This window comes from Osmia lignaria, chromosome 6 (assembly GCF_051020975.1).
Source record: "Osmia lignaria lignaria isolate PbOS001 chromosome 6, iyOsmLign1, whole genome shotgun sequence".
NCBI classification, from domain to species: Eukaryota; Metazoa; Arthropoda; class Insecta; order Hymenoptera; family Megachilidae; genus Osmia; species Osmia lignaria.
The window spans coordinates 5,809,601-5,829,355 of NC_135037.1; the positions used below are offsets into that span (position 1 = coordinate 5,809,601).

The 19,755-nt window shown below is 34.5% G+C and overlaps 1 protein-coding gene and 1 long non-coding RNA gene across 5 annotated transcripts in view; one reads left to right on the top strand and one right to left on the bottom strand.

Annotated features, from left to right (window-relative positions):
* LOC117601432 (uncharacterized) overlaps positions 1–7,339 on the top strand; it is a 255,838-nt gene extending 248,499 nt beyond the window's left edge. For 2 of the 4 annotated variants that reach the window (XM_034318143.2, XM_034318144.2), the window contains exon 9: positions 1,165–7,339. In XM_034318143.2, coding sequence (XP_034174034.2) covers positions 1,165–1,396 — 232 coding nt within the window. In that variant the 3' untranslated portion in view covers positions 1,397–7,339. The remainder of the gene's footprint in view (positions 1–1,164) is intronic. The other 2 variants (XM_034318145.2, XM_034318146.2) reach the window with 2 other exon arrangements.
* A 1,409-nt stretch (positions 7,340–8,748) lies between these two features.
* Positions 8,749–9,839, bottom strand: LOC117601435 (uncharacterized). Its single transcript, XR_004580709.2, has 3 exons — positions 9,723–9,839; positions 9,422–9,595; positions 8,749–9,349 (listed from the first exon to the last, which is right to left on the bottom strand). It is a non-coding gene; the product is annotated as an uncharacterized LOC117601435 (long non-coding RNA).
* Positions 9,840–19,755: the final 9,916 nt, after the last annotated feature.

Consider the following 19,755-nt stretch of genomic DNA (forward strand, 5'->3'; position numbering starts at 1 on the left):
ACTATACCCAAAAAACATAAGAGGTATCAAGAATTAAAATCATTAAAATAAATGCTTTACAAAATTGATCCATAATAATTGTTCTGCTTTATATTTCTTTCAATTTATAATACATATTGTGTTTAAGAAATTTGTTAATGGATCAGTTTAGTATAGCATTTATTAGCAAACCAACAGCCAATGATATCGAGTCTCTGTTAAATTTAAGAAAGTCCCTGCGTAGCTGCGATTTTTACTCTCGCGATTTTCAGTTTAACAGTAGAAAGCTTTTAACGTACGTTTTTTTAAAAAGACCCTTACTGGAAAATCCCTTTACTCCGACTCTCTTTGATCGCAGTTGCGCGTTTTAGTCGTTACACTTTGCAAACGTATGTGCAACTTTTAATCGCTTAATATATTTCTGTTTAGATATAACTTTCTGCATTTTTCTTTAATGTTCAATCCTTCGTGGTACGATGCAATGTTCGTTTTATATGGTGAAATATTATCAGATTACATCTGTTTCAATTAAAAAACTTAACAATTTTCACTGTTAATCAAAAACAAAATTACTGTTTTAAATAATATTATTTTATTTCATTAGACTAATACATATGATACATAAATTGGAAAATTAAAATTTTCCAAAATATCAAAATTTTCATTATGCTACTTTGTTATACTACTTATAATTTTCTTGTATTCCAAATTTAAATATCCAATACAGTAATAGTAGATTGCATCAAATACCGAAGCAGAAGAAATTTTCAAATAAATATCTACAGACTAAAGCTTGAATACATTATATTAATTAATATGTTATTATTGAATTAAAATTGAATTTTTAATTATGGTTGCTAATAACCCGTACAGAGGTTGATGCAACCAACAAAAATGATAATATATCCAAAAATATGTTTTCTGTAGAAAGCGATTTTCACTAACGTGCAAAGATTTTACCGCTACTTTTTTCGTTTCGATTGATCGCAAATCGATTGGATGGGGTCAGTAGCTATTGATTCTCCTTAGCCAATCGCCGATCAGCAAAGTAGTGAAGTAGCTGCGTAGCGCATCTTAGATGTATCGCGGCTTTGCTGTTGCTCATTGAATTCGTATCCGGTTACGTTCGTTGTTCCATCACGACTAACCCGATTATTTTCTTGTTTCCTCTGTTTCCTCTTCTAGAAGTCGTAAATTGAACATGCAACTGGAGAACGCCATACAGGAGGCGATGTCAGAGCTAGACAAGATGACGGAGTCGAGAAAGGAGCAGAAGACCACTGGTAGGTCCTGCAAAGTGACCGGAAGTAAGGGTTCCGAAAGCGGCGGAGCATCGAAGTCGGAAGGAAAGAGGTCGTCGAAGAAATCTGTTGGATCTGTGAATCCTGTTACGACGGAACAGAAGCAGTGTCGGTGATCCACGTTGATCGATTTTTGAACCAACCAGCTTAGGTCATGATGACATGTTATTGTTGAGATGATACCAACACGCTGATTGTCATGGTGATAAAATTATTAAAAAAATGAAAAGTAATGAAACATTTTGTATGCTATCAAAATTACGTTATTGTTAATTGTAATTAATAAATGAATAATCCTTTTGCTACTATGGGCGACTATAGTTGCCCACTGTAAAATTATTAGTGGGTGTCAGGGACGACTATAGTAGTATATTTCAAAATAGTAAATACGTAATAGAAATTTTTATATGACTATTACAAACTGAAATTAATTTTATAAATTAAAGCGCATGTGCATTGAATTGGAGGGGTTAGTGGTTTATATTATCCTATGCTGTATTTAGTTATCGTTATTTCCACTATGGCAGTCAACGTGTTGAAGATGGTTGTCCTTGAAAGAAGAAATTTGCGTTAGTGATCGAGTTTTACATTGTTTTTATTGGATTTGTTGCAGCAAATGACTGTACTAATTTGAGACCATAAAACAATCTTTGCCTAGAAGTTTTAGATTGGGTTCGTTAAAATTGATAAAGGATTTGACTCTTTGATTAACGTGCTAAATTCATCAGGAAACAATTTTGTCATTAGTTATGATGCTTGTTATTGTTATTAAAATTATTTTTTTATATCTTTTAGGTGAAACCTATATGTAGGTTTAAAAATTATCTTAATATTTATTATTATTGAAAAATAATATATTTATCGAACTCAATGTAAAACTCCTAAGTTTCCCTAAAGCTTTACCGAAATTAGAATTAAATCTAATTAGAAAAAATGTAAAATAAACTGAACTAATTGTTGTACACTTTTCTTCTGTTGGAGCAATGCAAATGTATCAAATTTATAAGCACAGGGGAATATATGAAATATGAATATGTGAAATATATTTGAAAATTTGTTTATTGTGACCCGTTTGATTAAAAATCTAGAAGAATGGATTTGTGACTTTAAAAAGAAAAATATATTTGCGGTTGCTCCGATAGAATTAGAAGACTTCGAAAGTAAATGTTAATAATTTTTCTGACACGCTTTCCCCGTAAGATAGACATTCATTTTTTCTTGTACATAAACGGTGAAAGCAGCAAAGAAAGCTTTGTATGTAGAATGCTGAAAGGTCTTGTCAATTGAGGAGGGGAAAAAGTCAATGGATTGAATCTATTAATTAGGTGTCATTACATTATTTACATTTCAATTTATGTAAAAAATAAGCGACTACACAAAATTTTTATTCAAAGAACGACATATGCTTTTAATCATTCGTAAACATAAAAGGCAGATTATAAATTTTGTCGACCTTAGCCCTTAGTCGATCAGATTTTGTGATAGTTTTGTTGGATTTGAAAAAGTATATAATGCGAGCAATTACAACTCTCGAAGAAGAGGTATTGCTTTGAATGTTACATTAACATTCACAGGCATGAGAAGAGGAATAAGACTTTGTTTGCGTGTAATTTACAAGTGGATCCAAAAATCGTGCAACCCTTAGAATTGTTTGTTGCTGTGTTATGATAATAATTTACCATATGGGTTGTGCGACTTCTGGATCACCCTGCATAACAAATTAGAGTCTACGATTGGGTGTTACGTTTCAAAACGACGAAAACAGAATCCTGTATTCCTTTTTGCACCCACAATACAAAACCAAGTACGTGCGATACACGTACTTTAAATATTTTTGCGACATCAGAGTACCTACAGAGAATCACCATTTCCAAACGGTCGTGTTTTAGATGGCTATACATAATGTACGAGGAGGAATAATTCTTTTATCGGGGATGTTTAACCCTTTTGCTATGAACGACGTAAATGTACAGTATCCGAAAAAGTAGGTTTCCCTAGAAAAAATGACGATATAGGGAAAGGAGAAATTTCCATAATTTTAATTTTGATTATATTAATATTAAAAGTAATTTAGAGAAAAATTATGTCATTTTTAATTATTAAATATTATAAGAAATTAGTATATAATTAAGAGATATGAATAATAAAATAAATATCAATTCAAATCCCCACGCGTAAATGTTTATGCGCAAGTGGTGGGGGGCCCTATCCCCTGTATTGTCATTCTCCCCGGGGCCACCTATAGAGGAGGATGGAGGGCCCAGCAAAAGGGAAGCCTACCTTCTGTTGTACATCAGAAGTCAGATTAACGACAGTCAGATTTTCTTCAAGGGCATCAAAGATAAAGTGATAAAGAAATGATTTAACAAGTCTTGGCATTATTACAAAATAGACACTATAGCAAAGGGGTTAATTACTATCGTCAAATTAAAATTCTTTTTAACCCTTGTAGCCGATCATGGATTCGGTCTTTTTGATCCGCGTAATTATTTTCTAACAAAATATACTTCTTAGACGATACAATAGCGTAACGAAGGGAAAGCAAAATAATTTTTGTACATAAGAAATAACCAATTAATTGAGAATTTTAATCGAACACACGGTAAATCTTCACTTTTAACGAGACGACACTTTTTCGATGCGTTTTGACGTGAATTTTGTTTATGATAAAAAAATGGAGGAATGAGTATAGAAGGTTAAAGAAACCTTTGTGGAAACACCCTACTTTTGCGTTCACTACGAACGTGTTTTCATTTTAGCGTATTTCGAGAGGTATGATAGCGTGTAATTCACCCTTATTTTTGTAACATTTCAAACTACACCGCGTGAATCATCGCACAATTTAGCTCCAAGACGCGATAAATGTTCCTTTGCAAGCATGTACGCATAAATATGTACAAAAGCATACAGAGCAAATCTTTAAAAAATAGTAGGATATACGTAACGAATATCAAATAGATATTTTTCCTCTTTTTTTTTGACCGATCGGGAACCCATTGTCCAGGATAGGATATATTCGATCCCGGATAATTTTTTAATCAACACATTGCTTACTAATCAGATTTATTTTCAAGATTTTTTACCCCTTCGCTGCGGACGACGTACACTCCTGATCATATCAGGCTTTCCCAGAGAACATTATTCGGAATTTGAAGTTGTATACTAAATTTTATAATGTTTAATAATTAAAAATTAGTTGGTTTTTTTAAATCCATTTAATATTAATATCGTCAAAACCGAGATTTGGAGAATCCTGCTCCTGTGAATTGTTTCCCTTTTAATTTAAAAATTTCTTTTACATTCTTTTTCCATTTACTGCATTTAAAGTGATAATATTTTTGGTTTCATATTATTTAAAATATGAATTAACGTTGAACCATAACAGGTATTAAATAAAATGCAATTATTATGCAGTATATTCCACAGCGAAAGGGTATTCGAAATAATCAAATAATAGAAACTAGTAATGGTAATGGCATCTATATAGCTTTGGTTACAATATTTTGTTATTAAAATTACTTAACAATTTTTTACATTTAGTAAGCAGTGTTTTCCAAGCGAACAGATAACAGACAGACAATAAGAAATGATGCAAGTATCAAAAGACAAAGAGGTTCGCGCGAATTTTATTTAACTTCCAAAGGATTTTCGAACAGTTTTTTAGATACTGTCGATTATTCGTTGCTAGTACTATAAATATGTGCGAAATGAACAATTGACCTTTTGTAAGAAAGAAAGCGTACATTATACAAAATTTATATGTATTTTGCAGATTGTCTTTTGTAACTGCTTGACATATTTTATTATAAAAAGGACCTGAAAGGTTTCTGAATATAATATTCTCGTATAAAATGTTCGAAACTACAGAGGACCAAAATCAATCACTCAATGACAAATGTTGCTTTCATAGTAAAAGAGAAAATGGTAATATATTCATTAACTTTGAAAATTATTATACGAAATTATATTTTAGACGGAATAGTTCAGTAAAATTTCATTCAAATTTTTTTCTTTCAATGGTTAATAGAATTAGGAAAATCAAGCAATAGTAGATTCAATTTTATCTTGCACAAATAGTTCCACGATGGGTTAAGTTATTCCATTATAAGCTCACTAAAATTCTAAATGCAAGGACCACTAACGTTTATGCTGTATAAATGAAAAAAAATTGGAATGTGTTTTAACCCTTTTGCTATTTTCACATTTCGATAAATAGCAAACATGTAATATTTCTAAAACTACAATTAAAAAGAAATAACGGGTACAGTAACAATATACCTCATTGTAAATAAAATTGTACGAGCAAAATTATTTTATTCACGTGTTAAATTAGTATAATTTAATATACAAGGTTTCCCATGATAGAATGAAACGATATCCAATCAAAATGCATTCCTATGCATCGATGCACTTGAAAAGTGCAATTGCAGCTTTTCTTTAAACAAAATCTTGTTTCTGGCTACTTTAATAAAAACAACTACTAAAATACTTGTGCCTTAAAACTATTAATTCAAAAGTTACATCAATTTTAAGTTTCATTAATTATATCGCTGTCTGAATTATTATTCGTATGGAGTTAAGAATTCCAGGATCATCAATTAAAAATAACCAAATCTATAATTCTATTATTAACCCTCGCAATTTTTTAATAATTTCTTTTTATAGTTTATTTAAATCGCATAGGACACCTTGTATAAACGTACAAAAGCGATTATCATTAAAAACTGTAATAGTGAAAGGGTTAAAGTACAACCGCGTTCCCTTTTTCCCCATAGCAACGAGTAATCGTCAGGATTTGAATCCGCAAAAAATTCACACATTCTTCTTCTTAATTTCCTATCTGAATAAGTTATTCACGCGCCTCTAACGAACGACGGTACATCAAATGAAATCAAAAGCTCGCGACAAAGACGGATGTGTCGTCGGGCCACTCCTCGTGCAGGTTTAAAATCCAAAAGTAGGTTCCCAAAAAGGCGTAAACGACGAGACGAGCAATGTGCAAAATAACCACCGAGTTTACCATTAGAGAACCTTGGAAATGACCAAAAGCATCATGAATCAGATTCGTAGATCAGTGGCGAAAGACATATCACCGGCCGCGGATGACGATTCGGGGGTGAAGGTTTCAAGTAAATGGCAAAATAGGGGATGAAAGGAGAGTTGTCGAAGCAATTGTCGGGATCGTTTGAAAGTGAAACGGCTGGCATCGCTATACACACACACACACACATACACACACACACACACACACACACACACACAAAATGGGACCGTTTTAAAAATAAGACAATTCTAATTTTATCGCTCGATTTTTTCGCCCAGTCGGTGGCCCACGTGGCGGGATATGATTCCGTTTCGTGGTATCTTCGCTAGTTTCGTTAAATCGATCACGAACGGAGTCGATTGAACACGAAATTTATATATATATTATATATAAAATGAAACCAGTAAAGACTTACCTCAATATAATGTAATTGTACGCAAGAATCAAACGTCTTTATGAATCGAGTGTACGTATAAAATGTAGAGCCAACGTCCTTTGTATATTTTCCGTACTGTAAATAATTATAAATAACGCCTTATCCGGTAATTATTGCTGTACGATAACCGTCGACCTGCGCATTATTTAATATTTATGCGATCCCGGAGAGATAAAGAAATATTAATCGCGGAAAAAGCGACGCGCGTCGGGGACGAAGCTTTCATTGGAGAACGATGCGTGTGCGAGTGCTTCCGTTGTGAATGAATTTATTATTCATTTCTTTTCTCCTGTTGCTTCGGAGAATTGTCAATTTTGCAAACATCAATTTTGTACATAATACGTTTCTCTTTTATCCATTATCGTGTTGGTACCTTGAAACGGTTGGAGTAGTTCGTAGCTATTGTTTGTATATTATTGTAATTTGTCTAATTTGATCGTTTTGTTAGCTGTTAGTTGATCCGATTAATTAATCATTGTCCGATATGTGTTTCTTGGATTTGAAATTTGTTTTTCTTTTTCTTTTTTTTTTTTCGTAGGGAGGATCAATTTTTAGCGGAAAATAAATGCAATAAACACACAGGTCTACATTATTATTAACTGTTGTAATTTTATTTCTATTCGGCGTATCGTTGTTCGTCGGTATATCACGTGAATTCGTTTCGATCGGAATGAAATCCTTTTTTGACCCGCGTTGCTTTTTCTTCAATCGAATCGAGCATCGAATTAACGAACGCAAAAAAGAATCGCCATCACGGTGATTTGGGGAAAAGAAAGGCCTATGTTGATCGACACTGTGTATCGTTATCAATTTTTGTTCTTCTGCAACTGGCGAACGGGTACGATGAAAAAACAGTTCGTTGATACGAGTTTTATTAACCGCGAATGATAACGCGGGAAAGAAATTATTTCGAGAACTCTATTATATCGGTAGTTATGAAAGTGTGACTGAAAGAGGCACGAGTTCTTCGACAGATATTTATTATTATTTATCAAAGACGAAAATAAAAATTGTAGTTATATTTAACGGAACGTTTCGTTCGCTTGTTATATTTTCAAAGATATTAAGAGAAAAATGCGCGCGGCGACTTTTGTTCATTGTCGCGTAATTGTACAGTGAAAGAGACTGCGTGTGAGTGAAGATGTTAGTGAAAACAAAAGTAAGAGAAACAGAGTGGCAGAATGTGAACGAGAAAAAGAAACGTACGAAAATGCAAATTTCTGGCGAACGAACATATAGTTTTAAGAGGCACCAAAAGAAAAAAGAAAAAAAGAAGAATGTAAGTGAAACTGAAAACTAATTAAACTTCGTAGGACAAACGATTTAACCGTGATTACGATTACCGAATAAATAAGCTTAGGAAACAGCGTCGAATGCACTTCTTGGTGTACAATATGACTATTGATGCAGATAATACCTATACATATTATATCATTTTGTCAGTGGTATTACAATAAGAGATGATAATTTTATATTTACAAGATCGTCGAATCTAAATGAATGTAATATACGTCTGTACTATGAGGAAAAGAAAACACATACACACGTATACACCTAGATACACATACACAAAAAAATATGTGTACACCATCCACTTGCGAAACACCTTTTTTCTGCGCCTCCATTCCCATCCTTCATGTTCCCAAAATTCCGTTCTAGAACAAGAACTAGGGAAGCTAGCTTATTTAATATTTGTCATAAAAAAAAATAAAAAAAATAAAATATATATGTATATGTATATGTCCATACGAATGTATACATATGTATGTATATTTGCATATAAATATGATTATAAATATGAATATAAATGAGAGATAGAGCATAAAATAAAAAACAAATAAAAATACAAGTGAAATAGTCTCGGTACAGCAATATTTGCTTGACCGAGAAGAAAAGTATGAAGCTATGTGATCCACTACTACTAGTAGCTTTTAGCTGTAAAGACTTATACTTTATTTTGTAAATTTTGTTTATACAATGTTTGATCGTTCACGCATAATACTATTGTATGTGAAAAATAAGTTAATAAAATCATTAACATGTGAAGTTACATAATTTGTGAAATATGTGTACTGCTGTGCCTTTTCGTCATTACGACTTAGAGAAGAAGAAGGAAAAAAAGAAAGCTGAAATTTTGTGAAGTTTCGAATTGTTATATCGTCGACCATTGTTAAATATTATTTATTCTATCCGTTTCACTGTATTCTTTTTTGTATGAAATAATTACAAAGTGTGACATATACAATTCCTGTATGCTATTCTTCGTATCATTTCGAATTCTCTTATTTCATTTCTTCATTTCCAATAAAACATGAAATCGTTTTCTAGAAGAAGTGAATTTTGTTCATTATAAAAATGATCGAAGCGTGATGAAAAATTCAAATGCAACAAGCTTTTAATTTTTAAATACAAATGCGACGTATAATAATTCTCAATAATAATTCTCACTACTGAGAAACACTGCCAGGCTTCCTAGTCAAATCATCAAACAACAGTTTAATCTTTGAAATAGGCAATACTTGTTTATCAGTAATTAGCATTAGTTTAAACACAGGCGGTCTGCATCTTCGTTCAGTGATAATGTTTTCTCTATAATCAATTAATTTGTGTATCATTAGAAGAGAAAATTATACTACCAAGAAGAAATGAATTTAAACATACTTTTATATTTTTAAATTTTATAACACAAGTGATGTCTTTTGAAAACAGTGCAGTAAAGGTAGCTGCCCGCGGCGGCGAAAGGGAACGTCATGGCTGATTGGGCACCATTGTCAACCATCGTGCAAAGTGAAACTCCTTCAGTCTTACAGCCACCACCGAGGGGTGCTGATCTACCTGTTAAACATATATACACCCTTATTTTATTTTCTGTGTGTATTTAATTTGTTGTATATATCTTCTTAGCTTAATCAATAAATTCATTCAAAGGAATGCCCGTGATAATTTTGTTTCTCCTCTGTACCTCGCCTAACTATTCTTTTATTTATCACCAGACCGAAGAACTATCAAAATAAACGTTTGACAAACTTGTATTTTAATAAATTAATAAATTAAATATTTGTAAAATTCGATCTTAGCGTCATCTATACAGCTTTTGCTTTTGTTTTCGAAGACTCGTGACCTAAGGGGTCCCTGACACCCCGGATGCCGTAATGTTGGTATGTAAAGAGTGTCGCCGGTGCTACGGGGTCCCTGACACCCCGGATGCCGTAATGTCGGTATGTAAAGAGTGTCGCCGGTGCTAAGGGGTCCCTAACACCCCGGATGCCGTAATGTCGGAATGTAAAGAGTGTCGCCGGTGCTAAGGGGTCCCTAACACCCCGGATGCCGTAATGTCGGTATGTAAAGAGTGTCGCCGGTGCTAAGGGGTCCCTAGCACCCCGGATGCCGTAATGTTGGTATGTAAAGAGTGTCGCCGGTGCTACGGGGTCCCTGACACCCCGGATGCCGTAATGTCGGTATGTAAAGAGTGTCGCCGGTGCTTAGGGGTCCCTAACACCCCAAGATGATACCAGGCCGGTATGCAGAGAGTGCCACCGATATATCGGGGTCCCTGATACCCCTGATGCCATAATGTCGGTATGTAAAATTTATGTTTTTATCTCTCTTCTAAGCCTCGGCCGACCACCCTTTTGATTTATTATTTTATCCTTCCTAATGGACTAAAGTCCACCCTCTTCAGTTATTCTTTATTATATTCTCCTTTATGGGTCAAATCCATGCTTCCTAATTATTTATCATTTTATTTCTCTTTATGGGATTCGCGAGGACCACCCTTCCCAGTTATTGTTTATCCTATTCCTACCCTTTATGGACCAAGTCTTCCCTTTGCAGTTATTTATTTTTTTCATTCTTTTCATTGACCTTGCAGGGTCTCCTCCTAAATCACTGTATCCTCGTATCCTTTGAATCCCTGCATGCCTTGCATCCCACGACTTATATCTTTGCATTCCTTGTGTTCTTGCATTCCTTACATCTTTGCACCCTTACATCTCCACACCCCTTATATCCCTGTATCCCTTGTACCCCTATGAATTCTTTTTGAGCAAGAAATCGTTACAAATGTAGTTCCGATTTTTACCACCAGAGGGCGCTGATTCGAGGTCCGAATTTTAGTTCAAATTTTTGCTGCTAGAGGACCAAAATCTCTGCAAAATTGGGTTCCTTTTTTTCCCACCAGAGGGCGCTGACTCGAGATCAGAATTTTAGTTCAAATTTTTGCCGCTAGAGGGCCAAAATTTCTGCAAGATTGGGTACCTTTTTCCCCCACCAGAGGGCGCTGACCAGAGGTCGGAATTTTAGTTCAAATTTTTGCCGCTAGAGGGCCAAAATTTCGGCAAGATTTGGTTCCTTTTTTTCCCGCCAGAGGGCGCTGACTAGAGGGCGGAATTTTAGTTCAAATTTTTGCCGCTAGAGGGCCAAAATTTCGGCAAGATTTGGTTCGTTTTTATCCCACCAGAGGGCGCTAACCAGGGGCGGAATTTTAGTTCCAATTTTCGCCGCTAGAGGGCACTGTTATGAATGCCGAAAGCGTCATTTCAAGGATGTAAGTGATAAAGGGATATGAGGTAGCGCAGATTGTAAGGAATAGAGTTGTATATGATACAGGGCTATAAAGAAAGCAGGGATGTGAGGAATGGAAAGATGTTAGGGATGCTGGGATATGAGGAAAGCAGGGCTGTAACGGATGATGAGATGTAAAGAATGCATGGGTGTAAGAGGCGACAGAACTGTAATGGATGCAAGGATATAAAGAAAGCAGGGATGTAAAGGATGCAGTGATATAAGGAATGCTGGGATGTAAATAATGCTTGTTTATAGGGAGTGCAGAGATGTAAAGGAATCAGGGATGTAAAGGATGCACACGGGAGTAATAAAATAAGCTAAAATGATAAATTCAGCAAATTAAATAAATGCAGAAAATAAGATAAGGGTATATATATGTTTAGCAGATAGATCTGCACTCCTCGGCGGTCGCTATAAGACTGATGATGTTTTACTTCGCTCTTCGTCGAACGGTTGATAACGGTGCCGCAGCCAGTTACCTTTGTCGGAATCAGTGGTTGTAAATATTTTTTTTTTTTTTCTTTTAACGTGGGGAAATCTTGCATAAGACCCCCCACCGCCCCTCGGGGAGGGTGGCGGGGGTGTGTCAGATTCCTACTGACTAAAACCCCACGGCGACCGACACTGGCGCTAAAGGGTGGCTCTGGGACTTTATGTATATTACTCCGGAGCCATCCTTGCCTGCCACATTGGTACCCATCTGAGGTACCTAGCATGTGTTCGACACCGGGGGTCGCACCCTGTGCCGGCTTTTACTTGAGCCACGTGCAAAGGCGTCTGGAGCCCCCACTCCCGACGCCAGAGATGTAAGAGATGCAGGGATATAAGTGATGCATAGATGTCAGGGATGCAGAAAGGAAATTGTGTGAATTAAATGATACCTAACTCGGTTCCTTTTTTAAAATGATTTATTTACCAAGGTGCACGAAGTGAATACAAGTTTGTCTTACAATTATTTTAATAATGTTTCGGTCTTGTACTAGTTTTGATTAATTTATACGAAATAGAGTCAAAGGGAGTCAAAATTCTGTCTTTTGAATAGTCTGTGCGAGGTGCGGTAAAAGAAGTACTGGTAAAACAGGCACGGTTATCATACCGACTGTGTTCTGTACATGCAGATCTAACTGTGCCTGTGCACCGACAAGAGACTGTTAAAGACTGTCAACCCCTATGTTAACCCCGGTGTCTGTAGTCACTGCTTTTTGTTTCATTAGTCTCTCTGCTAACTGTTAGATGGCATCGAAGGTTCCATTTTCAAAGCACCCAGTAATATGGAATTAAAAATATGGAACAGAAAAATAATGCTTGCAAAACTTTTTCAACTTGTAAAATTAATTACGTTATAATAACATGATCCTTAAATTTATATTTGTGATAATTTAAATCCCCCATTATTAAAGGGGTATTTTTATCTGAAGAATTCTTTCATTCTCGAAAGAACAAATGATTTCATTATAAGTATCATCTGAACTAAAATTCTACGAAGTTCCAAATTTTCCAGAATTTCCGAGTTGCCAAACTTCCCTCGGTAAAGTTTACCCCACATCGTACGTTTTTTCCGTGAGTTCGACTGCAGCCCCCGTTTATTTTACCAGAGGAATTTACAATATTTTTCCTAGAAGCTTGCCAAACATCCTGATGCTGCACGTTTCGGCGCACATGGATACCCTTGATGCACACGAATATGCGTACGTTACGAACGATCGATAGCTCGCTCATCCATCGCTAAAAGGGTTAATGATGCCTGGCGTGCATAAATGGTGCTCACGGACCCGGACAAATGAAACGTAATGAGCGGATCGGTAGTACATAGCGGCGTGTCACGATTGCGAGACTCGTAATAATGCCGTGCCGAGGACGTGAACCTGTGTGTGCCACACTGTGGGACGCGTGAATTCGAACAATACGATTAGCGGCTCCACCCCCTCTTTCTCTCCTCGTTGCATATCAGCTGCATTCGAGCTATCGACTCGAAACCTTTTCACTCTCTGGCTCCGTTTACGAGAAACGAAAGCAGAGTCTGTTTGTCACGTTCTTCGTGCACTTATTTTTTTTATTACCTCATATTTTCTCTTCCGTTTGTTTCAGTTGACTGTGCACGTGGCATAGCACTTGTAGGTACTCGAGGAATCTTGAATTCTTATCATTTCTTGGATGAAAGTTTGTAGAGTGAATTATTCGAATTTGTAGGATAATATGGTAGATGTAAATAAAATAGTAATGTATTTTGAAATATTGAAAAATTGAAACCTTCAGTGATTATAGCCATCCTTAATAAAGAAGGGGTTGACAAATGGGGTAACATACAGTTAACTTTCAGATATCCATTTAACTATTTGTAACATAATATTATAGCTATAAAATATACTTTAATAATTATAATCACCTTTAGTAATGAAAGGGTTAACAAATGGGGTAACATACACTTGTCTTTCAAACGTTCATTCAAATATGTGTAATACAATATTACAGCTATACAAATTTTATTAGTATCTTTGGAAAAATTTATGAACTGTATTCAGTTTTTTCTTTTGCATTAACATACATGCATATTAATTAAGAAGAATATTCATTCGTATGTATTTAAGATGCTCGAGACCGTATCATGAATATTCAATCTCTTCGACCATTCCACACATTGCTAAACCTACACGGAGGGTACTTTGATAAGAATCACGTACACGTAGCTATAAATATTCGTTTGAAAGCTATCATTTGCGCGACGTTTCACGGAATACATACAAACGACATATTCGTCCACCAAAAGTCACCCCTCTCGGAAGAATTCCATTCGTTGATTTTTTATCCCATCTAGACGTCGACGTCGATGTCTGAAGGCTGCTACTGTAACGTAAATTTATTACCAGCTGCAGAACTTTCCCCTCTTCAAGAAGGTGAAATTACTTCATAAACGCAAGGCCGAGCGTATCTCGACAGAGTGTACCGTGGTCGCATCCCTACAAGTTTCCTAATGAACGTCGGAGCGGAAAAGGCTAGGTGGCTCCCATTCCATTCGCAAAAGGGGGTAGGGGTGTCTTTCTTCGTCCCCCAATTTATGCATCTACAGAGGAGATTCTACGCTGATAACGAGGCTATCCGAACAAGATTCCTTCGCCGCTATACAATTGGTTACGTGGGGGAAGAAGGGTGTTTAGTGGAACGTTCCTACTCCTTGGAAATCGAGGGCTCGATAAAAGGTCGTCGAACAGTTTTTAAAATGGCCACAAGGGTGTCGAGATGGATTCTGTAAACGACCAGTTAACGCTACGAAGGGAATCATAAAAGGTTGTTTACAGAACAACGGAATAATTTCATTCGCCTACCCTAATAAACAAAAATTATATAATCTGACACATAAATTATATAGAATTCACCACGAATAATAAGGTCATTTATTTTCACGCAAAATAATTTTACGAATCACGTTAAAAAATATCGATTCATAATCAACAATTAAATAATCTCACCCACAAATAATGAATAATAAAGCGATGTATATAACATTTTTTTTATTTTCACGTTTTTTATTTGGATAGTATCAGTGTATTTATATAACTGAGTGCATCACGAAACAGTTTCACGAATCACGCTTAAAAAATATTGATTCACGTTGGACTAAAGTTTATAACAGCTGTAAATATTTTTCATTTGCACGGACAGCATTATCAGCTATTCCGTTTAACGTACTCCATAAACACGTTTAACAGAGAAACGCCTCTGGAGTTCGGCAAATATTTTGAAAATTTCGTTAGCCGAAATGATTTATTGACTCAAAGAAGGAGTTTCTATTTTTTTATGGAAATCCAAGCGGCAAAAATGCATCGCATTCACGGATGCGAGAGCTCTTTTGTAATTTTAATACTACCGGCGCCGGAATCATTCAATCCGAGCGCTGCATAAATAATGTCGCCCGATGCTAAATGCAAACGCAGCTTTCGGAAGTTTGGCTCTTGAATTACCTTTTCTCTCTCTTCTGCTTCTCTTGCACTCTGAATGAGGTTCGATGGTACTCCAGGATGGAGGGACCGGCAAGCCCGATTGCGTTAATCCAGAAAATTCCAGCCATGATAGTAGAAATCACAAAGATGCTCGCGATATTGTCAAATCCCTCGGCTTTATCGATATCTTCCATTCTCTCGAATTAATCTTCGAGTCGGAACATTCCCGACATCGATCCCTCAATTTTTCAAGTAACATAGATTTACTAAAAATCCCTTTTTCAAGTATCGACACGTTAATTGCCACAGTAAAAATGGACATTTATTACGAGATGTATTAAAGTTCGAATTATTAAGAATGGGAATAATTTATTTTTTAATTTCAAATGTCAAGCTTTCAATTTACTACTTTATATTATTAATATAATAGCAATATTATTTAAAATAATATTTTTCTGTTATTTTCTTTTAATTATTTAAGTATGAGTAATTTGCGATGTCGGTTACTAGTGACCCTTGTGGCATTCAACGTGTTAATAATAATAGATAATAATAATAATAATAGAAGATAATAATCGAAATTACATCTGGCAATTTTACTAAATAACCATAACCGAGCTGTGTGCACCTATCTAATGTAGATACATATCACACGAGGTAATCGAATAATGATTATTTAACATTGAACTTTGATAAATCGATTCAATCGAGTTTTATAACAGGTCAGTTAAATGAAGATTTACTGGTTAATCGAGATCAGTGGAAATGTTATTAAAATTACATTCATTTTGGATGTCATATTTATTGCTCCGTGCGTTATATCTGTGTACAGAGCTTCATCAGATATTATTATACATCGAATTTTGCATAATTACGTGGAACGATTCATTTGATAATGCAATGTCGGTTTAATTATGATTTATTTGATCTATTTAATGAGGAACTGATTTGAGAATGATATATTATTTTTAGTTCCTGTTTAATTGTTTTCCTCTGCTAATTTCATTATCATTTTTGGATCAATTTTTATCTTGGATGTTTCGTGGAAGTATCAATTTTGAAAAAGCTGTATTACAAATAAAATCGTTGAAGCAACCGAGTGTCGTCGTTGTATTATTCAAATGCGTATTGTATTTAATTAACAAAAAAGAATTCATGAAAAATTCTGTTGACGAGGAGAGCTCGATTCGAGGGTTGCCAAACAGAAATAACAGAGCCATGAATTTTCGAAACGTTACGATCAATCGAGTGGGCAAAAACGGTGAAACGTTGAAATCCGAATAAAATTGTGAGGTAATTAATCGAGGAAATTTCGTGCGTAGAAACATAACTGTACTTGTCAGGGTTTGCACAATACTTGACTAACTGTTTTAAAGGTTTCGATTTGCGCAACCCCTGCACGTAATATATTTTCAAATAAAGCTCGGCTGCGCGTGCATCTGCGAACCCAGACGTTCTACAAATACACTCGGTATTCCATCGTCGAACCAAACGATGGAGGAAACTAATTAAAGGTGCACATTTTTTAAACGTCGATTTTCAAGAAACCGTTTGATTGGGGAATATTTAGTTTCAGATGAATTTTTGTTATTCCTGTCTTGGATAAGAAGAATATATATTTAATGAAAAAAATATTGCAAGTGTTAAAAAGAAGATTCTTAAATTAATAATCTCTGTAATAATTATTTATAATTTCATAAATTTTATTTGTCTTAACCGACTTTGAAAAGGAGGAGGTTACTCAATTCGATCAGTTTTTTAAAATTTTTTATTCAGTGCTATCGTAATACTGAGACGAACTCTTGATCGAGTGGTTAGATTTCTCATAATACTGCTCCTAGCCGAGCTGCAGGTGCATAACTACTGCTCGCAAAACTCGGAGACTTTGTAGTATGAGCAACGTCTTGCCTAGTAGGCGTAACTGCCCTACATTGTCTATTATTATTATTACTACTATAACAATTGATATTGTAGCTCTTAGCTTGATATCGTTTTCTAAATGTTATATTTATAAAATGATATAAATTTGTGAAAGTGATCTTTAAAAAACAATATAATTTTGTAAAAGCTATCTTTAGAAAACGATATCAATTACCAGGTCACACCCCATGGAGGTGGCTACATTAGTGACCCACCCTGAAGTAATAAAATCTCACAAAACAGACAACATAAAATACCAACTTAAACGATAAAATACTGAAACACAAAATATAATTAACATCATAATTTCAGTAATAATTGAGAAAATAACAATTCAAATTACAACCAATTCCCGTGTCGCTTCGGACCATTTGTCCTACGACATGATGGGAACCGGAGGAACTTTAAAGCATGCGACTCACCGATCGTTGACTTGCACCACTGCACTCGCAACATCTCTGAGTTTGACCCATGGTTGATCTATGATTGACTCATGGTTGATTATTAGTTCGTCAAAGAAGTGATATCCTCATTGGTCAGAGCACTCTTCTGAAAACATAAAAATCACGATTCTTGAACGATATTTATTTTCTTTTAATATGTTTGAATTTATTCATGCAAAAGTACAATAAAGAAGTATTTATAATATGCATGCAGAACTACATGAGAATGACCACACTATAAAACACAGTAATAGATTCACGAACACATAGGGAACCACACCACTAAACACTGTAAAATATTTGCAAAACTAATAAATAAATGCACTAATAAATTCGTAAAAATATTCCAAAATACAAAGGAAACCACACCATAAAACACAGTAGAGCACATGCGTACACATCCCAAAACACATGGGGTACCACACCATAGAACTCCTCAATACACTTGTATAAAAATGTTAAAACACATAGGGGATTACACTATAAAACACTAGCACATGTGATAACACCTATGCTCGAATATCCAACGTGTCAACCCGTACCAGTATAAATTTGACAGGTTGATCTGCACTCCTCGGCAGTCGTGATAAGACTGATTAGGAAATGACCTTGATCAGGGTCGAATCGTTAACAATTAACAATAGACAACCGCGGTGTCCAATCAAGCGTTACGTTCCGCTTGATTGCTTCCGCCGAGGTACCTTGGTTATATTTTAACGATGACATTAATTTTATTACAACTTTTAATATTTTATTTATTTATTAATTAGATTATTCACATATTTATCAAAATTTATTATTTTCATAACTTTTAACAGTGGATATAATATTTTATTCCTTCATTTATTAGCTAAATTGTTATTTTATTTATTGAAATTTATTATTTTTATAACTTTTATATGAATACATTTGTTGATAGGAAAATTAAATAATATAATAGTTTGCCCATGGGAAACGATATTTCTTTCTCGTTAATTAAATTAGTGATACATCAAATGCTTGATATTCGACAGCAGAGATTCCTAAAAAAGTTTCATTTCGAAGGGAAAAACTTTATTGGCTATACAATACGTTACTTTTACAATATTTATTTTATTGAAACAAGTAATGGATAATAATATAAATACAATAAAATAACCTTGATATACATTACAGGCATTAATTAATAGAATATTAATGAATGGAATGTAAATTTGTATTAAATTTATTTAAGCAAGGTTGTGTCTTTTTTAAAATAATTTCAGGCAATAAATACAATGAATTTTTCATTCATAAAGTCATTCAGGAACATTTAATACAATTTAAATATAATTTTTTTATTGAAATTAGAATAGATAAAGCAACAACTATGATATGTTTAAAATGAAGGTAATCTTTCTTAACGAGCAGTGAATAGATTTATTCAGACAGTTAAGAAGATACCGTTGAAAGGATGCACGAACACTTTTGGGCATTTTATAGCACCAGAGCAACTTTTCAAGGAGGTTCGTCTTCAAGCTGCGGCGCACCGTTCTCTTATACAAGCTTTTACCTTATACTGCTTGAATGGACCAAACCGTAGACCAAGCTGAATTGCTTCCTGCTTTTAATTTGGAAAATTCCGCTCGAAAGCATTGAAATCACGATCGAGCAAACATGAAAGAAGATTCGCCCTTTGACGTTTGTATACCTACATTAGATTTCAATACTACCTCCTCTAGAGCTTTCATTATGGTAAACATCAATTGTTGTTCATTTTCGTACAAATTTTATTAAAATAATTATTAAACTCTTTTAATTTTAACAATTTTAAATTACAATTTTACATTAGCCAGAAATATTATAAAATAACATAAAAATTTAATAACCAGATGACAAAAGATTGTCATTTAATCTTGATAAATCTTAACAATTACAGTGTACGTATCTCACTGAGTTACTGGCAAACCAAAGTTATCATCTTTTCATATATATTTTCTCTTGAATGATTGATTTATGTTTAAATACCCTGTCGGATGAAGTGTCGATTATCGAAAAATTGATTTTCCATCGGCCACAGTCGCCTGATAAAGCGAGGTACATAGTTAAATGGTTGTATGTAACAAGAACCATATTTCCATTTTTATATGTACTACATTAATTACCTATG